The 15,900-nt window shown below is 38.3% G+C and overlaps 1 protein-coding gene across 1 annotated transcript in view; it reads left to right on the forward strand.

The window, feature by feature from the left end:
• The window catches only part of PHLPP1 (PH domain and leucine rich repeat protein phosphatase 1), a 181,747-nt gene that overhangs the window by 131,517 nt on the left and 34,330 nt on the right, over window positions 1-15,900 (forward strand). The window contains 6 exon segments of the mRNA XM_087961201.1: window positions 3,883-4,029; window positions 4,673-4,903; window positions 7,114-7,316; window positions 11,690-11,750; window positions 13,915-14,010; window positions 15,403-15,558. Of these exon segments, the coding sequence (XP_087817327.1) occupies window positions 3,883-4,029; window positions 4,673-4,903; window positions 7,114-7,316; window positions 11,690-11,750; window positions 13,915-14,010; window positions 15,403-15,558 (894 nt within the window).

Genomic DNA, 15,900 nt, shown 5'->3' on the forward strand with positions numbered 1-15,900 from the left:
GTCCCCCCCGAAAAGACGGCCTAGCCATTTTTTCGGGGCTCAAAGAAAAATAAGACCCGGCCTTATTATATGAGAAACACGGTAGTATCAGGTTAAAACAAGATGGATTCCAAAATGGTTGGAAATTCTAGTATTTCTAGTCCCAACAAATGTGGGTAGCACTGGAATAGGATAAACTAGTCTTTGTCAATTTTATTCAACGTATTCATGTTACTCCACTACTCAAATCCATTCATTCTCCAATTTAGCAACTTCCTAAGCAATATAAGCAAGGATGACACACAAATTTGTGTGTTGCTCCATAGTTTTAAAGGGGCCGCCATGGCTCAGTGGTTAAAGACACTGAGCTTTTCAATCGCAAAGCTGACAACTGAAGTTCGAGCCCCAAGCACCATTCCACAGAGTGAGCTCCCATTTCTGACCCAGCTCCTGGCCACCTAGCAGTTTGAAAGCATGCACGTTTGTATCTTTGGCGTACAGCCAGGCTGGCCACATGACCACAGAAAATGTCTTTGGACGGTGCTGGTTCCCTTGGCCAAGAAATGGAGTGTCAGGGTTCCAAGTAATAGATCCATCAAAAGCAAACATTTCAAGGCAGGTGGATTCCAATAGTTTTATTGGAAATATCATATTAGCACATATCTGGTGAAAACCATTTCTGAGGGGTTCTCTTGGTTTTCATCTACCCTGTTTCTCCAACAATACGGCCTCCCCAATAGGAAGTCCCAGCATGTTTTATAGGCATGAAATGAAATTAAGCCCCTCCCCCAAATTAAGGCCTATATTAAAACATGAGAAATGGGGGAATGGTGGGGGCTTGCCGTTAGGAAGTACTTTTGTTGCACACCCGGATATGGTGCTGCCTGCGTTGACCCGATACGAAGTGCCCCACCAATGCCAAGGTCAACATCCAAGCCGTCGCCGCCCGCCCGAAGATGCAAAGGGGGGGAATTAAGTCACCCGAAAGACGGCCTAGCCATTTTTCAGGGCTCAAAAAAAAATAAGACCCGGCCTTATTATATGAGAAACACGGTAATTAAAAGTAAAAGATTATTACAGATTATTAGCTGTGTCCCTTATGAAAACTATTTTGAAATTGTGATTTCCTGAGATTCCTAAATGTCTTCTCCTGAGAGCTAGAAAGATTGTATTTCTCTGATCTGGCTGGTCTCTTGAAGAGATATCTTTTTGCTCCATTTTTTTCCTAGGATTTTCCTAAACATTAGCATTGAACTCTATTCCTTTCGTGTTTGCCCTAGTTTTCTGTGACCGAAAAGGGGTCAAGTTGGGAAGAAAGGATGCTAACTTTAAGAGAGCCCCCTCAGATGGCTGATTTTTCGAAGTGCTTTCTTGATGCTGCGGTTGTTCACTGCATATGTGTATTAATTCCCTCATCATGTGAGATTTAATGAAGGGAAAATAAAACCTTTTGGTGAACTTTGAACCTCTCTCCATCTGAACCTGGTACTGTTGGGCCATTTAATCATTTCATTGAGCCATTTATCTCAGTGACACACCTCACAATCCCTGTTGTTAGGTGATTTGAGTAATGTGGCTACAGAAACAATCCTGAGCTTGGTTATCCTCCAGCTTTCTCTTCATAGCCTCCTCTACTTCTCCACTTTTACTTGAAATCAAATCGTTCTTAGGATGCTATCGCAGGTTTGAACTACACAAATTTTTGAGGATTAAAAGGATTATTTCTTCTTGGGTAGGTTTCAAGGAGAGGTTTTAAAAACTTTATGAAATTAACTTGTAGAAAACGAGTCACCCTGTGTAGAAAACTTCTCACAAAGAAATTGTTTTTTAATGAGTGCTACTAATTGAAAACTTAATGATGAGGTGCTCATTTTAATGAAGCTTGCAGTATGTTTCTGATGAGCCGTGCAGTATGTTTTTTTGCCCAAAGAATGTTTATCTCATTTAATACTCCCAACTTAGGCAGTTGTTGGGGTGAGGGAATCTAGGGAATGTGTAAATTCATAGTTACGCTCCCAATCATGAATCCTGCCTTGAGGTGCTCAGACAACCATAGAATAGCAACAGTTCCTTGAGTTTTTGTTTAAAAATCAAATATATTTTTTGTCCCATGGTTGCAGAAGAAAACTTGTGAGGGGGGAGAATTGTACAGTATTTTTGTAACTGAATTAGTAGTAGTGATTAGAATGAGCAGTTACACCTTAATGCGCAGAACTTCTTGATTTATGACTGTTGCAGGATCCTCGTGGTCATGTGATCAAAATTCAGGCTTTTGGCAACAGGAAGGTATCTACAACTGTTAGAACTTTTAGGGTTATGTGATCACCGTTTGCAACTTGCCCAGGAAGCACCCAATAAGCAAAGTCATAGGGTAAAAATGGGGAAAACCAGAATCACTTAACAATTGTGTGATTCACTTGACTGAAGTGATTTGCTTAATGACCGTAGCAAAACCGGTCAGCTAAAAGACCACATAATTGCATCACTTAATGGAAGTTCTGGCCCAAATTGTGATTGTAAGTTGAGAACCATCTAATGCCAAATCCAATCGAAACATCTGACAGGTTGAAACCATGAAAAATAACAGCAAAAGGCAGCTTTACTTGGAACAGCTTACATCCTGCGATGATACCTTTAAAACAAAAAAACAACTTCTGCCTATCCCAGGTCTAGGGAAAGGACTTGATAGGTGGGTTAAAATGCCAAATCCTGTCTAAACATCTGTTCAACCAATCATAATGTTTTCAATTTTGACCAATTTTGCAACTGTGAAACTATTGCTATTATTATTATTTTATTTTATTTATTAAACTTGCTGTCCATCTTGCCTAAAGGTGACTCTAGGCAGCTTATAATCAGAAAAACCCACCATATAAAACATTAAAACAATAAATAGAAACACTAAATTTAAAATTCACAAAGATGGGAAGGAAGGGAGCAAGATGTACGTGGGAAGGAGACATAGTTTTAATCCAGAATGACATGCCCCCATTGGGTCTGGGACAGTTGGCCAGAACCAGGTCTTCAGACTCTTTTGGAAGGTCAAAAGGGTGGGTACCGATCTCACCTCAAGAGGCATGATGTTTCAGGGCATGGGATCCATGGCAGAAAGGGCTTTTATCCTGTCCCCGTCCGTCCCTCCTCCCCTGCCAGAATTCCTTGACCAACAAAGTCCTTAGCATGTCCCTTCTATTCGTGTGTGCATTGGTGGGCAAATCCCATTGGGACAGGATGGTTCCTTAGATAACTTGGACCCATACCATGAAGGGCTTTAAAGGTAAGAACCAACATTTTGAATTGGACTCGGAAGCAAAGTAGCAACCAGTGCAGCTCGCAGAACAGTGGTGTAACATGGGGCCACCCTAGGAGCCCCAAGAACTGTCTCTGCAGCTACATACTGTGCCAGCTGTAGCTTCTGAATACTCTTTAAAGGTATGCCCATGTAGAGTGTGTTGCAATGGTCCCACGTGTGAGATGACCAGAGCTTGAGTGATTTTTAGTCTTTATTTACCTCCAAGAGTATCCATGCAAGGCAAGCTTCTACATAACTGACTCTAAAAATTCTGTATGTGCTATCTTAAAATAGGCTATAGGTTTTATTGGGATTGTTCTGGGACTTTTAGTGTACCCTTGAGCATTATGCATTTTGATCACTGCTGCCTTGGTACAAAATTAACATCTGCACATACCCTTTTTCATTTAAGCCTACAGCTTTTATAAGTGATGAAAGATTAATAAAGAGTCAACGGTGGAAATCACCCTCGCCTCTTTGGCTAGTACCGGGAGAAATAATAATTGACTGATTTTTCAAGTGTATTAAGTTATTCCAAGTTACATGTTTCTCCTATGATACTATTTTTATTCATCTGTTATGCCTTTTCTGGTTTTTCCTCTCTGTTCCAGATTCAGTAAGCTGAGGAGCTTAAACCTTTCCAACAATCATTTAGGAGATTTCCCTTTGGCGATGTGCAGCATTCCAACCTTAACTGAGCTCAATGTGTCCTGCAATGCACTCAGAAGTATACCAGCAGCTGTTGGAGATATGAACAAGTAGGTCTATACCAAAGATGGTAAAAGCGGTTTGAATCTCAGGCATGGCAGCTTTCCCCAGTGGTTTTCAAACTGTGTTTGGTTGTGGAGAAAACGATATGGCCTGTGCCTACAGAAGGCTTAGTGGGTTTCTCCCATAAAGAGAACCACTCTAGAGAGAATGTGAAGACTGATTGGGAGCTTAGTTGAGGAGCAGGAACACCTGGAATGGGTCCTGCTGAATGATCATCTTTCTTCCCAGCTCTGCAACCTGTCCTATCTCATAAAAAGGCTGGAGTGGAGATCCTTGATCTAGACCAGGGGTGTCAAACTTGGCAACGCACTGACCGGATGCATCATGCACAGGCCATGCCTATCCCAGTTCTGCAAAGGCAAAAGAAGTCGTGATACATCATGTGACGTAATCGAATTTGATACCCTTGATCTAGACCAGGGGTGTCCAACCTTGGCAACTTTAAGACTTGTGGACTTCAACTCCCAGAATTCCTCAGCCAGCAAACACCCCTGATCTAGACCTTCATCTTGAGCCTGATATTGAAAAGCAATCTGAATCATAACATAAATGATTGATTAATGACCTAAAGTTTTCACAAGTGATTTTTTTTTTTAAATATATATATATATTCTTCCTTCTTATCAAAAGTTTACAGACCTTCTTGTTGGATGGGAACTTTCTCCAGAGCCTTCCGGCTGAGTTGGAAAGGATGCATCAGCTTAGTTATTTAGGCCTCTCTTTCAATGAATTCGGTGACATTCCTGAAGTCCTGGAGAAACTGACTGCCATGGACAAACTCTGCATGTCTGGAAATTGTATGGAGACACTAAATTTGCCAATACTAAGGAAAATGCCACACATAAAACATATAGATCTAAGGTAAGTATTCATCTCTGAGAAAAAGGATATGTATCAAATGTTAAATGACTATTTTAATTAATGGTGGCAAGCCAAGATGGATTTATGTTTTGTAAAAAAAAGTTATTTTCAAGATACTAGTTCTGATTAGTATATACTTTGAAACATATGAACTAAACTTTCCAGCCAGTGTATTCCTTGCCAATTACTGTACCTTGTTAGTTTCCTTGCTTTTTTATTCATATGATTTCAGCTGATTTTTTAATTCAATTCATCACTTTATGACAAGAACTTGCTGTTATTAAACGGTCTGTACTTTCAATTGAGAAATGTATTAAGCAGAAATATTTACTTTTTGAATTGAGTCTTACTGACTTATTTAGTTAGCTATTAATTCACCTGGGTTGTTTTTCCTTTCCTTTGATGACAGATTTGTCATGACGAATTGGTTCTGTGGGAATTCTCATTATTAGCCAAAGCTTTAGACTACCTTACCTTTTCTTTGACTTCCAAATAGGCTTAGAAATTCATTCTGACCTCTGACTAGGGACAATTGGAAAGATTGTTGAAAACTTTGGAAAAGATGAGAAAAGAGAAGGCTAATGTAGCTCATTGTTAAAATATTATTTCATACTATTGTTAAAATGTAATTATTATGCAGCTCCTTATTAGTTTTTAAATGTGTTTAGTGGAAATTTGTAAAGAATCAGAAACTCAGAACTTTTCAGAACATAGATATGATAACAGACCAGGCAGTTCTCCCTTATTCATGTTTGTGTAAGACCTCTTTCCTGTTATATTATTTTAATTTAATTTTGAGGGAATGGTTATACACGCAGTGGCAGTTTTGAACTTGAAATAATTGGAGCTATATTAATTTGCCCAAAATTTGTCAGTAAGATTGGACTGAATCATTTTATTTCCACAATTTTTGCTGAAGTGCTACAATTTGTTTTTCTGGTTGCAGGAATAACCTGCTTCTTAAAGCACCATTAACTCTTTTTTACTAGTGGGTATTGATTTCATAAAGAAGACATGTGTTACAATTTAGGAAAAAAAATGCAATTTTTTTTAATACGATACAATTGTTTTCTTAGTTTTTTTATAACTTTTCTTTTTATCCCAAAGCAGTGTTTTGATTAGGCGATTTAGTCATCCACTGTGTTTGTTTAGCACTGAGAATTAAAATTCAGAGAAATTTCAGGTGGCCAGTTTGATGGCTTTCTGCAAATAATTTTTATTTATGTAAAAAGTCACAAGTTCTCTTTGCTTGTTTGTTTGGAGTTCAGTATGAACTGCTTTGTCTGATATGATCTGTCCTACTCTTTCAGCAATGAGCTTTGGATCATGATATTGTCACTATATACATGCAGTCATGTGAAAAAGAAAGTACACATTCTGAGTTCTATGGTTTTATGTATCAGGACATAGTAAAAATCAATTGGTGCTTAACAATTCTTAAAAGTAGGTAAATACAACCTCAGATACAACATATGACATATGACATCATTTATTTAAAAAAAAAGCCATGCTAAGGACCAGATTATTTTTACCATATCCTAATAAATAAAATTATAGAACTCAAAGCGGGTGTACTTTATTTTTAAGATAACTGTATATTCACACAGTGCTTTGCCAACAATAGAAAACTTGAATGTTATTCATTCTCTTTACTCTATTTGCCATTTTTTACTTTAAAGGAACTTATAATAATGTTTTAAATTCTATACATATTGGCATTTTCTGATGAAATTCCTAAAGTTGATGTGGAGTTGTTGTGAATATGGATAATCTCTATTGAATCATCAAAACTCTATTGAATCATCAAAACTTTGTTAATGTGCCTTCATATGCCAGTAATGTTCAACAGATATTAATTCCATACATTTTTGTATTGAGACAAGTTAGAAAGCCATCACTTTACTATAGTCCTTAAAATCATTATGACAAAAAATGATAAACACTAAAGATGCATTTGAGAGACTTGATAATTTGCCTTGGAACATTAAAGTGAGCATTGGATAATTAATTGGGGAGGGCATTTGACTTGGATGGTATTAAAAATAATTGGGCATTAGTATAACTAGAAAAATTGAACTTGGTCTTTTTGGCCAAGGATACGTGGAACTGATAAATTAAAAGCCAAATTTTGTTTTCCAGCCTTCTAAAAAAAAAAGAGGCTAAATAACTGATCCCAGCTCTTTTTTCTTTCCTTCCCATTTCTATCCCAGGTTAAATGTGATCAGAAGATTGATGGGAGATGAGAGTGACTTCCTACAGCATGTGACTCAGGTTGATCTTCGGGATAATAAGCTCGGAGAGTTAGATGCAACCATCTTCAATAACATTGAAATACTGCACTGTGAAAGAAACCAGCTGGTAACCCTCAAAATCAGTGGATACTTACTTAAAGCTCTTTATGCCACTTCAAATGGTATGTTTACTTTGAAGGTAGTTCAAATAGGAATTGATATTCCTAGCCTATTCTTCTTGCACTGGATTTATATGCAATATTAAGTTGTGGATGAATCCAGTCCTTAACCATCTGGCTTTACATAAAACATTTAGCAGCAGGATTTTGGAAGCTTGTAGAGTGGTGCTTACAGGCCCTTTTGGAGTGTTGTAAAGTGTAAATCCTTGGAATTTGAATGCAAGTTTTAAATCTCCCAGAGTGTCTCACAAATCTATATATTCTTTGTGAGATAAAAGAAAGTGACCGGCCTGCTGTAGAGACCTATATAAATTTTATACAAGTAGTCCTTATGACCACAATTGGAATTGGAATTTTGGTCACTAAGTGATGTGGTTATTAATTATATCGTCATGTGACCAGATCCAATTTTACTACTATTTTCCCTGTGTCATTAAGCAAATCACTGCTGATGTTAAGTGAATCACACAATTGCTTAACTGTCATTAAGCAAATCCAGTTTCCCCAATTGACTTTGCTTGTCGGAAACCAGCTGGGAAGGTCGTAACCACAGATAATGCAACCGTTGTATATCTTAAGCTGGTTGCCAAGTTCCTAAATTGAGATCATGTGATTGCAGGGATGCTACAGTGATCGTAACTTCAAGGACGTGTTGTGAGTTTTAACAAGACATGTTAAAGAAATGATCATAAATCAAGGACTACCTATTCCATGGAATAATAATATTCTAATCTACAGATTTGGTTAATTGAAGTTGAGAGGGCACATTATCAGTTCTTTTTCATTAGAGTCCTTAATACTTCCCTATGTTCCATTTATATTGATACCACAGGTTCATGTTGCTAGCCACTTTGTGGGTGGGGTGTCCATTTCCACTTTCTTGTTCTCTTTTTCCACTTTTTGAAAGTAATCTATTTCTTTCACCAGCCAGTTCAGCTTCTTTGAAAAGAGTTATGTAATGGTATTTAGAAAGGCTCCGGACAACGGTCAGACTGCATAATTCCAACCTGATAGTGGGAAAAGAGGTTCAGAAGAGACCCTCCCTAGTTTCCTAAGCTGTAAAGGAGGAGAATTGTACTTTTACTGCCAAGAGACTGTTAATGTAGCTTTACCTTAAAATAGATTTAGCACATCTGTTTCCTATCTGGCCTGCCTAGTAAGGCTGACAGCTTCAGAGGACTCCTGCACTGAATACATAGAAGGAGAAGTGCTTCCATTGCTAGTAGCTAGTTAAGCAGCATCGATCTGCACAATACTTTTTTCCCATGGAGTTTAGCAACGCATACAGAGAGTTTTCTCATGCTAGCAATATACTCTGCTAAGAGGCCCATTCAGCAGAAGCCAAGGGAGAACTTCTAGATTTCTAGACTTTGAATTGATCTGAAACAGCCCCAGTATTTTATTTTCCTTTTATCTTCCTGTTAACAAAAGATTGATTCTCTGACTCCTTTTTCCCACCTATCTTTATCCTTTCACATTCATTTTGAGAGCTCCAAGGTTTGCCACTGTTTCGTTGCTGACAGTTTATCGCTGATGTTTAAAATGATTAGGACCAAATCAGCAACTGATGTGACTTATGAGTACAGTGGCCATATTTCCTTGGGGAAAAAATGAAGGATAAGCCAGAAAAAGGGGCAAATTTGAATGAGGTTCATAAAGATAAAAATGTCATTGTTTATAACTTTGCTTTACAAAGGAAAATTCAAAGAAAATCAAGAAAACCTTTACAAAACCCATATTTAACCAAAATATCTAAAATCAGTGTATTTAAATTTATTTTAAAAAGACAATTTAGTTTCTATATTTTTCACATGAACATGAAAGATTCTGCATTAAGTAGTATCATTTATTCAATAAATGCTACTGACTAAAATAAAGAGCAAAAGTGAATTTTTGAAAAATAAATGTAAAGGACAGCTTTATGAAATTCTTTATAATAAGAGGTTTATGGTCACTGTACTGATGAGTGACAGTGCTGAGAAGCTGATTCAGAACAATGATACATGCTTGTCTTTTGAATAATATTTCAGGCCCTTTTGTGTTGTTGTTTTTTTGCTGAAAGCAAACAGCAGGATACAGCTGGAAAAGTTACTAAATTTACTTCAAATTTAAATTTGGGTCAAACATGTTATATCTTGGGGAAAAAATTCCCCACAGTTTGTGTACATTATGCATATTACTGTTTTGTATAATATTACTACTAGTAGGAGGGGGAAAGATTTCCATCAAATCTTGAAGCTCTCTTTAGTTGGAAATCCTGATTGGTTAGTTGAAATACGTACTTATGCTGTGCAACAGTAGTTCATTTCTCCTGCTATTTTTTTTACTTCCCTAATCATTGATCTAGAGGTAAATCCTAACTTCATGGCCTGTGTTGTGATTGATTCACAGCCGATCATTCCCTGACTGATTCTTTTAAAAATCCTCTGATTTTAGATCCATCTGCCTCCATCTCCAATACACCTAACATACAGTTGGGCAGATTGCAAACTGAGTAGTAGCAAAAATCAGGCTTTTTGAAATAATCATTTTTACGGTAGCTAGACTAGAGGTCTCCAAACTTGGCAACTTTAAGACTTGTGGACTTAAATTCCCAGAATTCCTCAGCCAGCATAGTCCTGAGCTAGATGAATGGATGAGCTGCAACTGTGAAAGATAATTATAGATTAGTGCACAAAAACGGTTACAGCTACTACTCCTGATAAAGGCTTGACATGGGAGTCATGACATTTCAGTGTCTAGAAGTAAACATAGTACAGGTAGTCCTCCACTTACAACAGTTCATGTAGTGACAGTTCAAAGTTATCAAGTGAGAGATTATTGATTTATCCAGAGGGCTCAATTCTTACAAAATAGATGAATTTGTGCCTGGATAGTATTGCAAAATGCAGACTCTGCAAATGAAGGGCTGTATGATTGAATGCACCTCCATTTCCCTAACAACAACACAAAAAACAACAACAACCACTTGTCAAGAGTGCTAGCTGTTGGGAGAAGGATATAGCTCAAAATCAAGGGCTGAATAACATCAGAATGCCGTTTTCTTTCTGCCTGTCTGCAGTGCCCAGCTTCACCCCATGTATTTCTCTCTAATGACTACTAGGAGAAAGTTTTCTTGTTCTTGCCTGACATTTGACCATTTAGAGAAGCTTTTTAAAATGTAGCCAGAGGTTTTTTGGGTGTCATCACTGGATTAAATCTACTGAAGCTAATTTTCTATGTGAAGTGATTTTCTTTCCAGCTTAGTTATGTGCACGTCTCCTGTGCATGCGTCCCATCCCCCACACACGTATCTTGTCCTGTGCATGTGCCCCACGTCCCCTGCACATGTGCCCCACCCCCTTGCGTGTTTGGCAGAGACCTGAAGACCAGCTGGCTGGTGGGAGGCGCATGCATGCACGCGTAGCAGAGCTGAGCTGAGGCGACTGCTCGCGTACCTACAGTGAGGGCTCTGCATGCCACCTCTGGCATGGGCGCCATAGGTTCATCATCACAGAGCTATACCAACTATAGCATTTGTGAAGTGATAAAACCATAATACAGTTTTTCTTACTGCTCGGAGATATATCCTAGAGCTCTTGGGAAGAAAGATATTTAATATACTCCCAAAACACACACTATGGATTACAGTTGTTAAAGCAAAATTATAATTTACAAAATAAAGGATGAATACTTTTTTTTTTTTTTTACAACAGAGCCATACTTTATATAAGGGCAAATAAGAAAATCCCATCTATCTCAGTAAAATGTCTTCTAATGTTAAAAGGTTTATTTTTACTAGATTCATATTTGCTGTCTTTAACTGTTCATTTGCTTCAGTATGTGATCCAGTGTAGTCCTCAACTTATACTCACAGTTGAGCCCAAATTTTTTGTTGCTAGGTGAGACATTTGTTAAATGAATTTTACCCCATTTTATGACCTTTCTGGCCACAGTTAAGTGAATCACTGCAGTGGTTAAATTAGTAACATGGTTGTTAAGTGAATCTGGCTTTCCCATTGACTTTGCTTGTCAGAAGGTCGCAAAAGGAGATCACATGATCCAGGGACACTGCAGCCGTCATAAATATGAGTCAATTGCCAAGCGCCTGAATTTTGATCACGTGTCCATAGGGATGCTGCAGCCGGCTGTAAGTGTGAAAGTATGAAAAACATAAGTGTGAAAAGCAGTCATAAGTTACTTTTTTCAGTGCTGTTGTAACTTTGAATGGTTGCTAAATGAACTATTGTAAATTGAGGACCACTACTTGTATTTGGTCCTGCATGCTGTGATTTGTATTATTGTTTCAATAAACCGGGACAACATGAGGTGGTCGACTTTTAGTAGCTTGAAATTATATTTATCTTTGCAATACAATATTTGTCTTTCTTTTCCAGAACTTGTTCACCTTGATGTGTATCCAGTTCCAAATTATCTAACTTATTTGGATGTTTCTAGGTAAGCATATCTTTGAAAGATACTGGTTTTGAATGTTATTAGTGGAAACATGAGAAGAAACTGGAGCACTTAAAGACTATTAATCAAGTGATCTCTTTGACTGAAGAGATTACGTGAATTTTCCTGGGACCCTGGAATATCGTATATAACTTATTTGGTCTGCTGTATTTCTTTTCTTAGAAGAGAGATTGTCACAAGTGTTTCTGTATAAACTTGAGTGATTTTTAATACAGTCTCAACGCATTGAATCCTCTTTTCTGCATTACACTTACTTCTGATTTGTTGAGCTGCTAAGCAGATGCCACAACTTTGAACCCAGTATCCATATTACCACATAAGTAATTAGATTTTCTTCTTACTGTTCAGAGTAGAAAGCATGTTAATAATATGGCCCTGAGAGTTAAGTTGTTAAGAAGATTTTGCAAGTTGTGTGATTTCATATGAAACTGCCAATTTTTCTAAATTGCATTGTGTTTAACTCTGGGGTTTTATCGCTTTAGTATAGGGATATTACAAACCCTGCCCTACTAATCTTTGATGTAGGAGCTTATTGGGTGAAAGAAAAATCTCACTCTCCCATCTCCCATGATGTTGACTAAGGTAGTCTTTGCTTAATATCCATTTGTTCAATGACTGTTTGAAATTACGATTGGCACAAAGAGACTTACGATCAGTCCTCAAAAGTTCCTGCCTCCTGCAGTCACATGAACAAAATTTGGGCCCACTTGGGCCACCTTTTGGTCCTCTGCCCACCTGCTGCGGCCAGCTGTCCCCACTGCTACACGGCGACCCATTACTGCACTGGATAAGACCTTATTTACACTGCCATCTTTCACACTGATGCCAATGGGGCCTCTCCATCATCCCAGCCAGGGCCTTCTTTCATGAAATAAGATCCCTGGTTAGAAGAGTCCCCCTTTTGTGCCAGTACAGTGACCTTCTTTCATGTACCTGTCTTCCAAAATCTCATGGGAAGGCCATACCACATTTAGATAAGGAGTGGTGCAGCCTCAGGAAACAGGCATGGCATGGCCAGTAGCTGCCTCACGAAAGGCCAGGCGCACCTCAGCAGTAGTATGAAGAAGACAATGAAGATCATTTTGGAGCAACAAGGTTGGCAAGGGCAGCAGGGCCAGCAGGCAAGGCTGTCAGAGGCAGCAGAGTAGGTGGCTAAGAGGACAGTGATGGGGGGAAGATAGGCAGGTGAAGAGGGTTAAAGAGGAGGCAGTCCTATACCTTACCAATGCTCAATGTTGGAAGGGACCAAAGCTGGAAGTGGCTTGGATGGGGGTGGATTCTCAGCTAACAATTTGTTTAATGATAGCAACCAGGACCGCCAGAATTGATGTTGCTAAACAACGTGGTCAGGTGACATCAAGTTTTACAAGCACATCGCTTAGCAAATGCAAATTCTAGTACCAATTCCCATCATAACCCAAGTACTATCTGTAATACAGATGTCAACATGTTTTACATATACAGTATATGCAGCTGGTGCCATGACTTACAAGAAAATGATCCTGGGACATTTCTAAGCCCACATTATGTTCCTGCGGCTTGCTACTACTTCCTAAACGTCAGTGAATTGTATGCCTCAGTCTGTTCCAGAGAGACTGAAGCAAAAGTGACAGAGTGGGAATAATAGATATTTTTTAAAATAGCTGCTGAATGAGAAAATGTGCATACTTACATACTGCACACAATGTTTTATCCATTAGGGTGGTTTTGAAATGTTCCATTATCTGTCTGTCTATCTATCTATCCATCCATCCACCCCCCCCCCCCCCCCCCCCCCCCTCTCTCTCTCTCTCTCTCTCTCTCTCTCTCTCTCTCTCTCTCTCTCTCTCTTCGCTAAAGGTGCCGTCTTCATATAAATTGGCATCAGGGATTATTTTTGTGGTTTAACACATAATATTATGTGGCAAGGTTGGTTAATTCAAGATTTTAAGGGTTATTCCGTATGCTTCATGGTAATCCATGTTTGCCATTCTATAAGCATGTCACATGTGGCTGGAGTCAATCCCAGCTGCCTAAGTGCTGTGTGCTGCAGCTGACAGGACATCTAATATTTCTGTACATTTTAAACCACGTGTGATAAAATATGTAAACATTCCTTAATCATATTGTCATCTTTTTTTTCTCCATTTGTCTTCCTTCTGTGCAGAAATCACTTGGAGAGCCTTCCAGAATGGGTTTGTGATAGCCGAAAGTTAGAAGTACTGGATCTGGGCCACAACCACATACGTGAACTTCCCGCTAGGTGGGTCCTACCTTTAAAACAACCAGAAAAAGTATGCAAAGTAGTGAATTGTTTGTATTGGATTAGTTTCTAGCTTGCTTAGTGAGAACTGTGTTCCATGTGGTTTTTTCTTTTTCTCCTTTCTCTTTTGTTTCATGTTTTTTTCATGGAGTGTCATTGAGCCAGAACAGTTTTCTTTATGCAGATGTAAACAAAGCAATCTCTCAAATTTCCAAGCAGAAGTTCTAAAGAAGGTCATGCGTCTTTCCCCAACCTCAAGAGCATCAATTTTTTTTAGATATAATGCTTGTGTAGTCTGTCATAAAATATACTTTTGATTTCAGGATATTATTGAAAGTTCAATATAATTTCCAAAGAAAACATGGGTGACCAATTATCCTCTTAGAAAAATATCTGGAGGGATATTTGCATTTGAAAAATTTCTACTACACAGGTAGTCCTCGACTTACAACAAATTGCTTAGTGATTTTTTGAAGTTACGATGGACCCCTCAGAAAATACTTACAACCTGGTTCCAAAGTTCTCATGGCCACCTTGTCCTCCTCTGATCATGTTGCCACATGTTGGTTTGCTCAGTACACATTTACAGCTGTTTATGGCATCTTGCAATAATGTGAGCACAATTTTTGACATTTTTGCCAAAAACTTATGTTTGCTCCCCGTTTGCAACAAAAGCGCCCCTTAATGACTATGGCATTCACTTCAAGACTGGAGATTTGCTTAACAGTTGCTGCAAAAAAGGTAGTAAAGTTGAGTCAGTTGCAATCGTCACAGTAAGGGTCCATCACAGTCATAAGTTAAGGACTACCTATGTGGAAAAGTACAGCCAGTCCTCGACTTACAACCACAAGTGAGCACAAAATTTCTGTTGTTAAGTGAAACATCTGTTAAGTGAGTTCTGCCCCATTTTTACGACCTTGCTTGCCACAGTTGTTAAGTGAATCACTGCACTTGGCAAGTTAGTAACCCGGTTGTTAAGTGAATCTGGCTTCCCAATTGACTTTGCTTGTCAGGAGGTCACAAAAGGGGATCACAGGACACTGGGACACATCAACAGCCATAAGTATGAACCAGTTGCCAAGCATCTGAATTTTGATTACATGATCATGGGGATGCTTCAAAGGTTCCAACTCTGAAAAACTGTTATATGTCACACCTTTCAGTGCTGTTGCAATTTTGCAATGTCATTAAGTGAACTTTTTGTAAGTCGACGACTACCTGTACATTGATTCCTCCCCCTTTATTTTTAATTAATAGATTCATTCTCACCGTGACTGGTTTGGCTACATTTGGACCCCCATCTCATAATGTTGTTGAAGTTTTTCTCAGCTTCTCTGAAATAGCTTGCTTTAATTAGAGCTGTAAGTTTTACTGCTATTCGTATGTTTTAAGGTTATTTTGCAATATCAGCTTGCGAAAATTACTTGCCGGACACAATCAGTTGGCAAGGCTACCAGAGAGGATTGAACGAACTCATGTGGAGGTCCTGGATGTGCAACACAACCAACTTGTGGAGCTGCCATCTAATCTGCTGCTAAAAGCTGACAGGTAATCCAAAAATCCACCAAGAGAATTGAACAGTATAAACATAATTTCCAAGTTGTGTAACTTCTGTGGTTAATTGAAATGTGGGTTTTTTTTTATTAAAAAAACTGAAGTAAATAACATCAGGCAATACACTCTTAATCCCTCAAACTTTTATTTATGGAGAGTGAAATAGCAAAATTGACCATCCCTTAAAGTTGTTTTTTTAATAATATCTTTATTAAAATTTCAACATCTGCATTAAAATTCAAAGTAACGTGAAAGGAAAAAGAATGACAAAGCACATTAAAAGTCCCAAAGAAAATACAACTGCCAAATATAACAAAGGTGACTCCAACTTTCTTT

The sequence above is a fragment of the Notechis scutatus genome, chromosome 3 (genome assembly GCF_049901735.1).
Source record: "Notechis scutatus isolate UNSWTSFEM ecotype Mainland chromosome 3, rNotScu1.2, whole genome shotgun sequence".
NCBI classification, from domain to species: Eukaryota; Metazoa; Chordata; class Lepidosauria; order Squamata; family Elapidae; genus Notechis; species Notechis scutatus.